Source organism: Truncatella angustata (genome assembly GCF_020726525.1).
Source record: "Truncatella angustata strain MPI-SDFR-AT-0073 chromosome Unknown BKA67scaffold_3, whole genome shotgun sequence".
In the NCBI taxonomy this organism is placed as follows: Eukaryota; Fungi; Ascomycota; class Sordariomycetes; order Amphisphaeriales; family Sporocadaceae; genus Truncatella; species Truncatella angustata.
The window spans coordinates 1,689,989-1,705,508 of NW_025763383.1; the positions used below are offsets into that span (position 1 = coordinate 1,689,989).

At 52.6% G+C, this 15,520-nt stretch overlaps 5 protein-coding genes across 5 annotated transcripts; 2 read left to right on the forward strand and 3 right to left on the reverse strand.

Annotated features, from left to right (window-relative positions):
• Positions 1-577: 577 nt before the first annotated feature.
• BKA67DRAFT_515420 (uncharacterized protein) lies at positions 578-1,615 on the reverse strand (the record flags this gene model as incomplete). Its single annotated transcript, XM_046097726.1, has 2 exons — positions 578-1,083; positions 1,240-1,615. 2 exons carry the CDS (start codon positions 1,613-1,615, stop codon positions 578-580), a joined length of 882 nt encoding a protein of 293 aa, XP_045959698.1.
• Positions 1,616-2,999: 1,384 nt separating this feature from the next.
• On the forward strand, positions 3,000-7,499 carry BKA67DRAFT_657376 (uncharacterized protein; the record flags this gene model as incomplete). Its single annotated transcript, XM_046107103.1, has 1 exon — positions 3,000-7,499. The coding sequence occupies one exon, from the start codon at positions 3,000-3,002 to the stop codon at positions 7,497-7,499; it is 4,500 nt and encodes a 1,499-aa protein (XP_045959699.1).
• Positions 7,500-7,594: 95 nt separating this feature from the next.
• Positions 7,595-8,325, reverse strand: BKA67DRAFT_560665 (uncharacterized protein). Its single transcript, XM_046102475.1, has one exon. It carries the CDS (start codon positions 8,098-8,100, stop codon positions 7,780-7,782), a length of 321 nt encoding a protein of 106 aa, XP_045959700.1. The 5' UTR covers positions 8,101-8,325; the 3' UTR covers positions 7,595-7,779.
• Positions 8,326-8,636: 311 nt separating this feature from the next.
• On the forward strand, positions 8,637-10,264 carry BKA67DRAFT_591799 (ligand-effect modulator 3 family; the record flags this gene model as incomplete). Its single annotated transcript, XM_046104763.1, has 5 exons — positions 8,637-8,742; positions 8,856-8,892; positions 8,989-9,085; positions 9,125-9,929; positions 9,990-10,264. 5 exons carry the CDS (start codon positions 8,637-8,639, stop codon positions 10,262-10,264), a joined length of 1,320 nt encoding a protein of 439 aa, XP_045959701.1.
• A 598-nt stretch (positions 10,265-10,862) lies between these two features.
• On the reverse strand, positions 10,863-13,281 carry BKA67DRAFT_515926 (pyruvate kinase-like protein; the record flags this gene model as incomplete). Its single annotated transcript, XM_046097766.1, has 4 exons — positions 10,863-11,905; positions 11,995-12,316; positions 12,865-12,995; positions 13,062-13,281. 4 exons carry the CDS (start codon positions 13,279-13,281, stop codon positions 10,863-10,865), a joined length of 1,716 nt encoding a protein of 571 aa, XP_045959702.1.
• Between the last annotated feature and the right edge of the window lie 2,239 nt (positions 13,282-15,520).

Genomic DNA, 15,520 nt, shown 5'->3' on the forward strand with positions numbered 1-15,520 from the left:
TCGGGAAAGGACCTGCTAGCATCGTCCAAGAGTCTTGGACAACTGCTGAGCGAAGGACGAAAGAATTTGAGTTGGCGATAGAGGTTTGATGTTGATTGATACCTCGTTTTCTTTATTCAGGTTAGAAAAAAAAAGTGGTATTATTATAATCACATCGAACCTTGGATATGCCGTTCAATTATGTTGACTCTATGAACCGCGCAACTCAACGCCTATAGCTGTAAGCGCCAATGCTGTAGCGCAGTCCAGCACAAAATTAAGAGTAAATAGTGGCATATGGGGTCATGGATATTGCACCCCGGTAGTGAGATGTAATAGTGTGATGCTGCAAACATGGTCTGTTACACCGAACAAGCCAATAATATGTCTTGAGTCCACGACGCCAGTGGCAGGATCGTCGCTGCGTAATCCAAGTTAATCATAATTCGTAATTCGTATATATATAGAAGTCAGAAATAACTACTTGTGTATCAAATTGGCAAACTCGCGTAAAGAACATCGTGCTGGCTCGACCTGCGAGTAGCTACGCAAGGAAAACATAAGATTCCAGGGTATCCTCTCGATTCTGCGCATCGCATCATACAACGCTTCCCGGCTCCAAAGCAGGCTCGTGCAGCTTCCGCTCGGCTTTCTCAAGAAACCCCTCACCAGCTTGAGCCTTCTCGATTTCACGGCCGTGCTTTCTCTTTATCCTTGCCAGTAGCAAGTTATTGAAAAAGACGAACATCATACCGCAGATGACCAGAGAGCATCCCTCGACGATAGCACCCACCTTAGCACTGATGCTCCATGATCCATTCTGTTGTGTGTAGACAGTAACCAGAGTCCCAATCAAGCCCGCAAGTCCGTTCATCGTACCCGGCAGTAACAACCGGTTGAGTAACCAGACATAATTGTTCCGCCAACGGATCATCAACCATATCATGCCCGACATACCAATACCACAGCAGATGGCCGCTATTACAAGGAGCGGGACGTTCTTGACGTGATCCAGAATCGTGCTAGCAGCACTATTCGCTCGCACTTCCGTGTCATCAGACAGATCTCTAATGCTCGTGAAGGTCCCAGGCAGGACAACGTAACCTAACGTAGCGTAGAACCAGTCATTAGTGTTAACTCTGCACCGACAACGAAGAGTGGGTTCGACAACACATCTGGAGACCACAAAAAGAACAATTCATGAAAGAAGGGAAGAAAGAAAGGGCTAAGGGTTAATCACAATCCTGAGCCATAACGTACCAGCTAGAAGTATCCAGGTGAAGAGCGAAGCATAAATATTATGCAACCGTGGAATAGTGTCTAGGCTAAGAAGCATGTCCATATATCGAGTCTGGAAACTGGTGTTGGCTCTCTGTACCCCCGGACGCGGTGCTGCTGCAGATCTGACGGAAGCATTGCGCCTCGTATCAGTCTTGCTTGTGTTCGCTGAACCAGCTTTGCCATATTGGTCTTTCGCGTGTGACCCATTCCTCTGGACCGAACTAGAGATATGGCGTGTGGATGCTATATGATTCGAAGCATGCCTTCCCGGAAGTGTGTTCGTGTTAGATTGCTGTTGGCTTTTGGAAGGCGAAGGGTCAACGGAGCTTTCATCATGCTTCGTGTGCCGACCCATTTTATCCAGAATCAAAAGATCAATCACCCAGACTGTATATGATGAACTAAAAGCCCACGGGTAGCATATAAGTTGACAAGAATTCTCCGTGAATTGCACCTGTCATAAGACATAAAGGTCACAGACATTCATAAGAAATTAACGTGCATATATCGAGGGCGTGAGAGGCCCTCCATGACAAGACCTTCATCATTAAACCAGTTTCTCCCCTTGTTCCTCGACTAATGCACCCTTTCGGGAGCATGGTAAGGGTTTGAGATAGCTTCCCGGCCTATCGGGAAATACATGTCTATTGTTATGCCGTATGTGTGGGATGAGAAGCAACCAAGAACTTGTTTTGGAGTCGTGGCCAGAGCCCCCTGTCGGCATGACGTACACTGCAGTCGATGCTCAACCACAACAGGATGTGCCTGAAGGAGGTGCCTGAAGTCACAAAGAAACCACAGCCGACAACACGACGCGGACACTAGAGTTACGAACCATTCTCGCTTTCTAGCACGAGCGTTTGCGATCCAACTGATTTGCAGGATGCTAACGTATATCTTGACTCGGCGGATACTCAAGAGTTGTAATACCTGGCTGAGGCAGCACCAGGATAGGCCACTGTACTGGCACGAAAACCAGAGACATGTTTGGTGTCTTTGCAGTAGTTAGGCTTCGATACGAAGAGACGGTGTAGGGACATTGCTGCAGGTTCAAAGCTTCGATGCTTGGGGAATGTCTCTCACTAATTAGTTTATGCAGAACTGTGTGAAGCAGGCACCTCAGTTGGCTACTCCAGGACGTGACTGATAGGAGCCGAGAACACGGCGGGATACCTGTGCTACCTAACTAACCTAGGTTAATTTGTTTGCTTGCCAGCTGGGCAGTCTTCTGTTGATGAAGAGAGGCTCATGCCTCGATGTCTCTCTCTCAAGCTCTGCCCTTCTGAGGGATGATGACTGGGCTGGCTGGGTGGGCACCTTCCAATTGCAAGAGCGGTTTGGGCAGGCACCTCGAAGTGCCCCGAGCGTGGGCAGCACCCCACATCGGTAGCTTGGGAAGGCAAAACGCCGATGGCTAACAGAGGCAAGCTCGCAAAACAGCACAATAGAAGCAGCCTTCCGTTCCCCAAACGCAGCCAATCAACTTGCAAGATCACCATCTCCACGACGGAAGGAAGGAGCAGTGCAGGGATCTCTGGCGCGGAGAGAAAGGCCAAAGGTGAACGAACGAACGTCCTGTGCTGTCCTGTCGGGCAATTGAACTTTTTAGATGCGGCGGTCGGCTGAGAAGCGATCTTCTCCAATACCTCGACGGAAAAAGTCCCCCGTCTTTGTCCTGTCGCGACAACCACCAAACCAAAGGTACGGCCGACGAACGAGCTGTCAGGCGGTGACTAGCGATGACTTCGTCCATTGATGCTGTGGCCGACACCAATGGCCACAGTTCAGAATCGCTTCCGCCGTTTGCGCCTGCGCATGCACCTGCGCTTTCGTTTTCGCCTGCGCCCGAGCCCGAGTCCGAGCCAATACCCATACCCATACCCATATCCATACCCATCGCGACACCCATACCGAAGTCCACGTCCACGCTGCCAAAGACTGACACGGCAGATTCCCATGCCGACACAAACCCGCCAGAAGTCGCTCCTACCGTCACCAACGACACGATTCCACATGCGCCAGAACTAATAAAACCTAGCAACGTCGATGGCCAAACTTTGCAGCAACATGCCCCGCAGCAGTCGCAACCTCAAACTTCCCCAACCACAAGCACAACAAGCACAGCAGCCGGTCACCAAGACCTGCCTGCCTCCATCGCGCCCGCCATACCAGAGCACATTTATATGCCATCTCCGCCGACCGTGTCGCCGCTCTCAACGCCGGCAGTCACTGCCATCCACAGCACCAATGGCGACCACGCGCTTGACGAAGACCTGCCGAGACTTAACGATGAGCAAGTTTCTACCCATCAGGGCACCGCGATGACCGAGCACAATATACTTGCGTTGGAGCCTTTCCCAAGTTTTGACCATTCCTTCCCTGCGCAACCGACCCAGTCCCAAGGATATGCTGCTGTCGCAACCACCGACGACGACATTGAATACCCAGCACAGCAAATTGCTGCCGGCAGGATGTCACGGTCTAACACCATGACCGACATTGACCCTGCCGCTTTCATGATCGCCATGGCCTCAAATGCAAATGTCCCCATGGGCTCCGACTATCCAACAGCTATCGCGCCTTCGGAAATATCTCTCGCCATCTCCCAAGCTGGTCAAGATGACGGCACCGGTACCGGCACCGGCACTTTCGAATCTGCTTCTGCAAGTGCCAGTCAAAAGCTCGAGTCTTTCGCCAGAATCGAATTCGCCGACAGTGTGTTCCAGATGACTACATACGCCGTCATTATTGGTCGTGACCACAGGGCAATGGCACAAGCCCGGAAAGACGAACGGCGCGCCACTCGATACAGAGAAGCTTGCGAAAAGGCCGAGGAACAGGGCTTGCCCCCGCCTACTCCCATGGGTTTAGATCGAGGCAAATTCAGCAAATCTTATGTTAGTGAGGAGGGAGGCATGCTTGGTCCAGAATCCGATGGTGGCGACAGCAATGCTCCAAGGAGAAAAGCTCCTTCTCTGCACGACGAGGCCGAAGTCAAAGACGAGCAGGATGACAACGCAAAATCGAACCTGCAGTATGTCTCTCATAGTGAGGGAGCCGCTGCGGTTGACCTCAGCAACATCCAGCCCTCTACTACCCACGTTCCTTTCGTTGGTATACACTCTCCAGGTCCGAACATTGCAGCCAAAACTAAAGGCATCTCCCGGCAACATCTCAAGATCCAGTTCAACGAGAGGAGAGGGGTTTTCGAAGGTTTGGCGCTCCACAAGAACGGCTTCTTCTGCGATGACGTGCATTATGGCTCCGACGACCCTGTCACCATTCGCAGTGGTAGTCGCCTTCAGATCAAGGACGTTGAGTTTTTCTTCGTAATCAACGGCGTCCAGACTGGCAAGACCGGAGCCGAAGACGTGCACGAGGGGGAAGAGGCCTCTAGCAAGCGCTGTTCCGTCGGCGGCAAGGAGATGAGCTTGGAATTCGAACATTCGGATCATGAACAGAAGAAGAAGTTCCTACGCAATACCGACAGTCCATCTCCCGTTCAAATTGTGCAAACGCCACCTCCGCCTCCACCGCCAGACCACAGGGTCGATCTTGACATGGCCGTCGAAATCGCACCCGAAATTCAAGCGGGACCTATGGACATAGACGCCGACGCTGAAGCTGAAGCAGAGGCAGAATTGGTAGGATTACTAGAATCGGAACTGGGAGCGGACGATGAAACCATGGCGATCGAAGATCAGTCTGAGATGGCCGGCGATGATTTCATTCTGCCTTACATGGACGCTGAGACCGCAGCTGCCCTTCTGCAATCTGTCGAGAGGGGCGAAGAACTTCCTCCAGATTTCGTGATACCGCGGAGGCGTGGGCCGGGACGCCCGCCAAAGGACGGCATCATGTCCAAAAGGGAACGCCGCCTGCTTAAGAAACAGCTTGAGGCTCAGCAGATGTCGAGGAAGACACTTCCTCAGGAGCCTCCTGGTGAGAAGATCAAGCGACCTGTAGGCCGACCTAGAAAGAACCCTCTACCGGATGATGGAGATAGACCGGAAAAACGAAAATACACCAAGAGGAAGACGGATGGTGAAGAAGGTTCGGATGCAGAGAGGCGTGCAAGGGAGAAGAAGGACAAGAAAGTGCGGCCAAAATCTCCGCCTCTGGACCTTAAGATTGAGGATTATTCCGCCGAACAGCTGAAAAAGCCAGCCAAGAACTATGTTCATCTCATTGACGAAGCCCTGCAAGCGGGACCTCCTGAGGGTCTATCGCTGAAGCAGATATACAAACGGATCACAGCTGCGTACCCCTGGTACTACTTCTCTGCGGAGACCAAGGGATGGGAGAGTAGTGTCCGTCATAATCTTATCGGCAACGACGGCTTTAAAAAGAATGAAGAGACGGGTCTTTGGCAGAGGGTTCACGGGATCGATCTCGATGCAGGAAAGAAGCGAAAGGCCCCCACACCAGAACGCCAGATGGGACCGCTGCATCAAATGGGCCAGCAGCCTTACTATCACCACCCGAATTATCTGCAGCAAGGGACTCTTCAGTTTGCCGACGGGTTGCCCAGCAACGTCATGCAAAACCATCAGCAACATCAGACATATGGGCAACCTGCTACAAATCAGCACCACCAAAGTTACACAGGTTCTCAGGCTCAGATGAATGGCCAGCTATCACACGCATCGCAACTTTCAAGTCAATCTCCGGCCCAAGTGTCTGCAGCGGGCGCGTCCGCACTACCGAGACAACCTATATCACAAGGTGCTTACAACTCTCCATATCAGAGGCCCACGGCAACGACGAATTCTCATTTCAACGCTGGCAATGCAACAGCAAATATACATGGCCAGCATACCTCCATACCACAGCCAACGGCTCAGAGCTCTCAAATACCGCAAAGCGCGGTTTCAGTCACGTCTGTTGGCTCTAGGGGGCCCCTTGGTAACCCCGATGAGAACCAGAAAGTTGTAGCCTTCAAGGAGCAGATGTTGAAGATGTTATCGTCGTTGAACATTAGCCAGGCCAAGATCCAGCAGCTCGTCGAAACTGCGATCAACAAGGCTTTTGGCATTCCGGCACTGCCAACCCTTGCAGGCTTTGAAAAAGTTGAATCAAGACTTACTAACGAGGTGCTTAAAATCCTCGACAAGGAACCTCTTCAACAGCCTCCAGAGCCACCTACGCCTACACCCGCACCCGCACCCGCACCCACACCCACACCTGCTCCCGTCTCGGCTCCAGCCCCGTCTCCGGCCACCGTTCCACTATCTGCACCTATACCTGCACCTGCACCTGCAGCCGTATCTGCACCGCCTCCGCCGAAGCAGCAGACACCAGCGCCTAGACCCAGCCCAGCAGCGCTGCCCCCTGTCGACGCCGAGATAGAGTCAACGCTCACATCTTTCAGGGACAACTTCATGAAGACTTTTAGAAGCAAATGTCCGCAAGCTGACTTGATTATGGAGTCGGCTGTCAACCAAGCCAAAGGATTGCCGAACACGGGCAAAGTAAAGGGGTGGGAGCAAGTGAATGACCTCCTCGTTACGGAAGTCACGAAGATTATCAACAACGTGAGAAAGAAATACAATTCTCAGATAGAATCGACGGCATCGCCAGCCCAAGCCTCGCAGGCGTCACCAGGGCCGGCATTTCGACATGGTTCGTCTGCCTCGCCAGCACCAGGCCAGACCTTGGCGGCGCCGAACACCTTCACGCCCACTCCAGCCACGTCGAATGGATTTACGGTTCCGAAGCCCCCTATATCTGCTGTACGTCCGTCGATTGCTCGTCCTGGGGCCGTTTCAGTGGCACGGCCGTCGGTAGGTCACCCAAACTCTGGTGGTGCCGGTCAGACAAACCTGGCTCCGAATGCCGCAACTGCTCTTGTGCAGATACCGGCAACGCCCCAAGCCACAGCTCCATCGCCGGCGGCACAATTGGCTCCACCTGCGCGGCCAGCATCAGCTTCACTTCCGGCCCCCGCGCCGGGTGCAAGCCCAGCTATGCCGAGCACCAGCTCTGGTATACCGCAGGACAGACTGATTGCAAAAACCGTAAGCCCGTTACCTCAGGTTGTCACACAGCCTCCTTTTGCCAAGACGGCAAGTCCCGCGCCGCCTCCAACTACCAAACCAAGTGCTGGTGTGATGGAGCAGATTATGGGTCAAGGTCAAAAACGATCGTTGGAAAGTCTGCATGGGCCAGGCAACGACACCAACCAACAACCTGAACAAAAGAAGATCGTGACAACCGCGCCTACTACAGCGCAGGCTTGATGGTGGCGGCCATAGCAATGCTGGCACAAGCGTAAATGGCCTCGCAGCCAAACGTCTCATTTGCCGGTACGGAACTGAAAACCCACCAGGAGGTACATATATATATATATATGTGTGTGTGTGTGTATGTGTGTATGCAACAATACGCAAAGTATGCAAAGTATGCAACTAGTACGTTGGTCATGGCGACGGGCATTATGGGAAGTTTGTGATTCATTTGGCGGGGAGTACAGGTGTCAGGGCAATGAAATGATCGGATAGTTAGATTAGCGCATGATTTCTAGGGAAAGCTAAGACTGCATGACCTATCGGTCTCGTACGTGCTACTACAAGGAATGAATTTTGCATCAGCATGCCTGCTCTCCTTCCTGTCCCGTTTCCTGTCCCAATGGCGAGAGGTCGTTGCCAACTGGTATGGTGTCGCTGGCGACATCTGGTATTGGTCGGCTGGCTTTGCCAACAATCGTTCAACAGACGGGTTATTGAGGGTTATGTTAAGTAATTTGGGCAAAATTCTAAATGAAGAATCGCCGGGGAGCAGCTGTATATACAGATGTAGCATGATGTAGGTAGCTAAGACACAAGTAAACGAACACAACATGACGGGCAGATTGAAATCGGGCAATTGTCGGTGGTCAACTGTCGTTCAGCTAGCATCTCGAGTGACCAATGTTTGCAACATGGCTTTTCCAAAAATAAACGCAAGCTACAGTAGTCAGTCTTAAGACTGAGCTTGGCAAAGGCATGTACGGATCCGTAGCAACAGTAAGAGAGAGAGTGTGGCTGTGCTTCCTCCAGTCTGCCCCCAATTGGACAGCACCCCAAGCACAGCAGCAGCAGCAGCAGCAGCAGCAGCAGCAACCAAAAGCCCAAATCCGCGGCCCCCCCCTCTCCCTCCCCCTATAGGGCCCCCCGGTCAGTCAGTCGCCCGCCCTCTGACAAGCCGACTAAAGGTTAACTTAATTGCCAATGGCATTTTGGGGGAGCTGAACCCGTTAACTTACACTACTTTTCCCTACATGTAAATTAATCCGCGACACGACGACCGCGCATCCTCCCCCACGGACGAAAATCTTTGGTTTTCTTGCTTCCGACGATATCACCAGCAAACCCATTATCGACAGCAAAGCGATAATAATGGCCGAGCCCGCGCCCGGTGTCGGGCATACCGACTCGATGAATTCCCACGACGATCCGGACAAGCCGGTCGATGGCAAGAAGAAGAAGAGCAGAAGACCAGCGAGTGAGTGAGCCCCAGTGCGAAATGAGCGAGAGGCGGACTGGCGAGTTGCTGCATGCTACGAACAAGAGAAGAGATGCAAGACGAATGCTGACCATGACTTTGCATCTGATTAGATACCGCCTTCAGACAACAACGATTGAAGGCGTGGCAGTGAGTACTCCACGAACAACGCAGAAATGCGACTGGGGCCGGGACCTCGCAAGACACCCGTCGGGCTTCAAAGAGCTGACCGCTCTCTTAAAACAGACCAATCCTTACACCCAAGACGGTGCTGCCGCTCTTCTTCGCCATCGGCATCATCTTCGCGCCCATCGGCGGGCTGCTGATCTGGGCCAGTTCAACAGTATGCGCATTGCATCAAGTCAAATCAACAACCATGTAGGATGCTATGCTGACAGGTGGCGTGAAGGTACAAGAGCTCAAGATCGATTACTCGACATGCAACACCGACGCCCCCAACTCAACAACCGTCTTTGGCCAGATGGACGACAGTCTGATAACGGCAAGCTTCAAAGATACCACCACCCCCATTCAAGCCCTTTGGCGACACGAGCTTGTCAACCACACATACCGCGGTAACCACGTTGTTCAAAACGTCTCCAAGTGCACCCTCCAGTTTAACATTCCCGAGGACATGGCCGCACCCGTGCTGTTCTACTACCACTTGACCAACTTCTACCAGAACCACAGACGATATGTCGCCTCTTACTACGACAAGCAGCTCAAGGGAGAGACTGTCACCGCCGCAAACGTCAGGGATTCAACTTGTACTCCATTGACGCAGGACGCGAACCAGGTTGTCTACTACCCCTGTGGACTGATTGCCAACTCCTTGTTCAACGATACCTTTTTCAACCCAGTCCTGCTGAATGCCGTCAACAGCAGCGACACCAACCAGACATACATCATGCAGAACAACACCAACATCGCCTGGGCTTCGGACAACGAGCTGTATGGCCACTATCCTTCCGGGATGGATCTGAACTCGGTTCGCCCGCCTCCCAACTGGCAAAGACAATACCCCGACGGAAAGTACTCGGAAGATGTCCCTCCCCCCAATCTGAAGGACAACCAGGCTTTCCAGGTGTGGATGAGGACTGCTGGTCTGCCAACATTCAGCAAGCTGTACATGCGAAACGACACCACTGCCATGCTGAACGGAACTTATACCATGGAGATCCTCTCGGGTACGTCTGATGTCGCCTTTCCGAGTCGAGTAGAACCACAAGTGCTAACAGCTCTCGCAGAATTCCCTACTGTTGAATACCAGGGCACCAAGTCCATCGTATTTACCACCAAGAGTGTCATTGGCGGCAGGAACCCCTTCTTGGGTATTGCTTACGTTGTTGTCGGTGGTATCTGTATCCTTCTCGGTGCCATCTTCACTGTCACCCATTTGATCAAGCCAAGGAAACTCGGTGACCACACCTACCTGTCTTGGAACAAGGTCTCGAACAACGCTGCAAAATCTGGCGCGGGCGGTCCCGCCGTCGGTATGTCCACGGGGCGCGATTTGGCATAGAAATCCAGACCTGCGCCGCCATCACGAGACGAGGCCCGCTCTTTAGTTCAGAAGCCGTCAAGATCTACCCACGTCTATCTGGACCTACCCAATCCGGCCAGCGCTTCATCGCCGACCAAGAGTACACGTTCAGACAGCCTTCGCAGAGGCCAGGTGGATAGTACTACCAGTCTGATTGGTAGTATCTCGCGCCCTAGTTTGGCCAGCACATCCGTCTTTGGAGGCAGTATGGTTGAGGTGGAAGCAAAGCGCGCGCCAGGCGCCCCCTGACGTGCAGAAGCTTCGAAGAGAGGGCATCGGCTTCTTGTCTTCCTAGTGATTCTTGAGATGATTGTATGACTATTCTCGTGTATTTCCTTTCCCTGGTATGTTTCTCGTCCTATCAAAGGTCTCTCTTTCTAGGATGACGCTGGACAATGGTATTCCCCGCGGTGGTTTGGTCCCATCACCCATAAGAAAAAGAGGACCCAGGAACGAGCGATGTCATCGCATCATGGAAGTTTGGCGTTCGGTATAGGAGTTTGTTTTCGTTTTTAATAGATATTTCCCTCGGTCCACCTGACTACAGTGTATATCATTCGTTCACCTTTGACACGCGTCAAATCTCGATGCCTATCCTCCCTATCCCGCGACTAACGCAGCTCAACAGTCCCTGCTCCTTCTCATCTTCTGGTAGTCCTGTTCCTCGATGTTCTACCCTACCACACTTCAGCGCCACCTTACATGTTCCACAGTTTCCAACCTCGCAACTACTCGCTATCTGCGTGCTGCCAAACTCCCGTCGTAACACCTCCAACAGCGTTTCCTCCGCCCCTACCTTCAGTATCTGATTCCCGCGGTTTGCGACCTCAGCCTCGAACGGATCACCTGTCGTATCAGCCCCAAACGCCTCGAAATGAACCTCGTCGTCACCCAGACCAGCCTCCTTCGACGCCGCCAGCGCAGCATCCATCAGCCGCCGGGGCCCGCACACGTAGAAATGGCTGTTCCAGCCCGCGCCGGCGAAGATCTGTCGCACATCCATCCGCTCGTTCTGGTCCCCGCGGTACAGAACGACCTCGACGGAGCTCGGCCCCACCTGGCCGTCCTTGTTGGGCGCGGGCCGCGCGAGGTCCGCGAGCGAGGACGAGAACGGCACGTCGGCCTCGGACCGCACCGCGTAGTGCAGCACCGCGTTCCAGTGGATCTTCTTGTACATGGACAGCAGCGCCAGGAAGGCCGTGACGCCCACCCCGCCCGCGACGAAGACGTGGCTCGACGCGAGGCCCGCGGGCGCGATCGCGCCGCCCGTGCGAGACGACACCAGGAGCATGTCGCCCTCCCGCGCCGCCCCGTGCAGGTATGCCGACCCGCCGCGGCTCTGCGCGTCCAGCGCGACCCCCAGCTCGAACCGGTTGGGCGTCCCCGACACGATCGAGTAGCACCGCTCGAGGCCGCTCGGTAGCCGGACCCGCGCGTGCGCGCCCAGCAGGTAGCTGGGCGCTTCGGGGTCCGGCGCCAGGGCCTCGAGCACGATGCTCGCGATGCGTTCTGTCTGGCGCCTCTTCTCCGCGAGTCGGTAGGGAGTCCATTCTTCCTTGGGCTCGTTCTCGGCCTTCTCCCTGCGCTTTGCAGCGGCCTCGGCCTTGGCCACTCGTTTTACTGACGTGGGCGAGTTAGTCAGTCAGCCGTCTGGGCTGGAGCGGAAGGGAGAGCAACGATTTCGAGAAACCCCGTAAAAACTAACTCACCAAAGGCACCGCGGGCTTCGTCTCCCATCTCCTCGATCTTGCTGAGCTCCCGGTTCATGTCCGGATCCTCCTGGTTTCTGTGAAGGTATTCCTGCACACGCTCGACGGTCCACCTGGGATGCCTCCGCTCCACGAGCGATATCGTCATGCCCGCCTCCAGGGGGCCGGGGCGCAGCACGCGGTAGTACCACCCGGTCCGGGACAGCGCGGACGTCCTCGGGGCGAAGTTCTTGAGGCGGAAGCGGTGGTTCAGCTTGAAGCACGGCGAGCGTGGGAGGGAGACCTGGAGCTGGAGGCCGGTTTCGCGGTCTCCTACCGAGATCTGGCGGGGCGAGATCGGATTAGCTGGACTATTTTCTTTTGGACGCTGGGCACGGGAACTTGACACATAGTATGGAAGACCTTGCTGCGGGGGTGGGGGCGTGAAGTACGCAAACGAAAGGATGAATCATTTCTGGCTTGCTAAGGTCTTTCAAATGGAGCAAACCAAGATGACGAAGACTAATTGGGAGCGGGCAGCCGGATGAGTCACATCGTGGAGACCCGGGGCTGTCAATCACCTGTCGCAGTCATATGGCTGGAAGTGGGCACGGAAATCGAGGGCAGAAAAATTCAAGAGGACCACTTGGCAATTTTCAGCTCCAGAATGACAGGAAAAGAGTGGTGATGACTGGGGGGTTCTGTTGAGACTGGTGAAGATGCGACGGGCACTTCAGTCTGGATGAAAGCCCCCTTCTGTGTCATCACATGCGCACAGCATCTGGGAGCAAAATGTTCATTCCATGGTGATTGATGGGCTGGCAAGAGGATATCTGGAGGTGCTTTGACGATCTGAAATTAAAAAGAAGAGAAAAAGGGGGTCCTGCTCACGATGTCGCCAATGCACACATTACGTTCGTTCATGTGCGCCGTCACCAGATTCTCCCCAAAACCTCCAGGCTTGAAACGCGATGCAGCTTCCGGGTACTCTGCTTGCCATTTGGGATAATGCGACGAGCAGTCTGTGGTCTTTCTCAGTCACCTCTCGCGCTTGAAAATAGGGGGGATGGGAACTTGAGAGAGCCTACAACCATGAACTGCTTTATCGACGCCGCCATGGAACGTCGGATCGTGCTCATCTCCCTCGATTCCAAGTCGGTCGACCGAGACTATTCCGTCGCGAATCGTCTTGTCAATGCCGGATTGGATGTTCAAGCCAGGCATTGTCTTCATTTTACTGCTCCGGACTTCAAGAATAATATCCTGCACAAAAGGGGCATCGAGATCTAGGTCTGCAGCCGGCGACATCGTGGTAGTGAGACTGGGGTTGTCAAACCCTGTGGCTGTAATCTGGACGATTCTTTCCAAGGAATTGAATAAAAAGGAGTGAGAAAGCGAGCTCCGGGCCTGGAACTTTTGGATTTCTTTTTTAGCTATAAGTTGTGGATTCAATCAGTGAAAGATGATTGGTCGGTAAGCCGCTGCACTATTCGAATCACATCATTGGGTGCGGATTGCCTCCCATACCAGACGCCTTTCTTTCAAATCGAATAGCTTCAGACGTGAAGAGGTGTATCAGAATATGCCTCGAATTTGCCAGTCTCCTCCGGGGTCTTCCTCTGTAAGGTTAGAGTCGTACTATGGTTGCCAGGTATGTCGGGAGGTTCTATCTTCGTCAAATGGTGTCCTGGACAAGAGGTTTATACCAATCCAAACGGTGTCTCATTGAGCAAGGAGTGCATACGAAACTATAGTTAGCCTACATTTGACTCCCGAAAAAACCTCAGAAATTAGGAATTCTATCAAATGCTTTAAATAGGGAGCCGGTATTATAACCTTGGCCAAGACTGGTTATTATGGTTGGTCTAAAAAGTGTTCAGTTTACTACAACTTCGTGAAAGTTTTGTGTCGGTAATTTGCCGAGTATGAAGAAGTTCCCAGTGCGTAAGTCGACCCTGAAATCGCAACTTTGCATCAAGATGCCGAGGCTCCATTCTCTTCTACAACGGAAAGGAATTGAATAAGTCTTTGGTTTCATTCACCCCCGCTGGACGACGAGCAAGGTCATCGCTTGGTGGCATCTCGACAGAGGCCATGAGTACGCACCCGGCCGCTCAAAGAATGGAGAAGCCTGGTGAGCTCAGTATCAGTGCCAGAGCAGACCACAGAGGAGAAAACTTTGCAGACAATTATGCCAACGCGGTGCGGGGGAAATTCCGGCTTCACTTCAACAAAGATAGGAACTGATGAGGCTTGAGTGCCCTCAATACAAGACACCTCACAGATGTCAATGTGAGGGATGAGTATTCCGTCCCTAAAATCTTTTCCCAATATTTCGGAGGACATAAAGAGGGAGCCCGGTGCGGTCTTCGACCGCGCACACACGTCAAGCGGTATAGCTCCTTACACCAAGCGCGGCGACGCATTAGAAATCAAACCGCCGACCCCGATAATTTCCCATTGCCGCCGCACATACTACCTAATGTAGCCTATCGTGTGAGTCCCATCATGTGTCAACTCAGAGCTCGGGGTTCATCAGAATATATCTTCGGAGGGCAGCCTCCTAGTTCCGGTAGTACCAGTACCAACACCAGGGCAGCCGATTTGCTTGATAGCCCGGAATCAGAGATCGTTCTGTTGGCAGAGAAGAAAGTTTCTTGACGGATAATAATGTCACAAGCCTCATTGTTGCGGTGGTTAGAGATCTGAAAAAAAATATTTTAAAAAAGGAAAAAGAAAATAGCGCTGTATTGACAAGCAAAATTACGAGCTGTGGGCGAGCTGCAAAGACAGTGATTAGAGAATATTTAGTTGCGACCTGTGAAGTCATTTCTCTACAAGCTCTCCAAAAGTATGAACAAGTTGTTAAGTGATCTTTTACTATCTTCTACATCACTCAACGAATCCGAAGCATTAATATAACAGGGCCTTAGGAATGCGAGAACTAGACAGGTTTTCATTTCATGTAATCAAACATACAACGCACTTGCGCTGTAGCGAAACATGCTGAGATGGGATCGCATCATGTCGACCGTAAAGTGAAGACATATCCAAGACTATACAACCATGGGACGGATTTCTTTTGTGTGAACATGTTAAGCGTGGGCTGCAAAGTTCTGCGGGAGAGTCAAGGGTGATATTGTTGAAGTCTGTACGTGTCCCAAACATAAAGCTGGATCTAGAGCTGATTGCTTTGGCAGGTTCAGCTCATCTCATAGATGGTCACAGTCACAGCAGTCACATTATTCGAAAGTATGAATGGTTTGAGGTCATAGAGTTGCACTGAAGCCAGCCTGTAAGCTCGCCAAGCACGGAAGTCAAGTGACACACGCCGATACAGGAAAAATGGTGGGAAGACGCAGAGGTTCCAGTCTCTCCACTTGGTCTTTAGGTTTACAAATTTGTATGTGATGTGGACAGCCTAGCATCGAGCTGCTCAGAGCTGGCCAACCTATTCAAGGTTCATGAAAAGAAGAAAGTAACCCCCTCCCCCCCGACGAATTCGGGACAAATTACATGCATGCTACAAAAAAAAGGAAGACAAAAA

Excerpts from the sequence above, each read along its gene's own strand:
- BKA67DRAFT_560665 (XM_046102475.1), bottom strand. The coding sequence starts at position 8,100 with ATGTTGTGTTCGTTTACTTGTGTCTTAGCTACCTACATCATGCTACAT.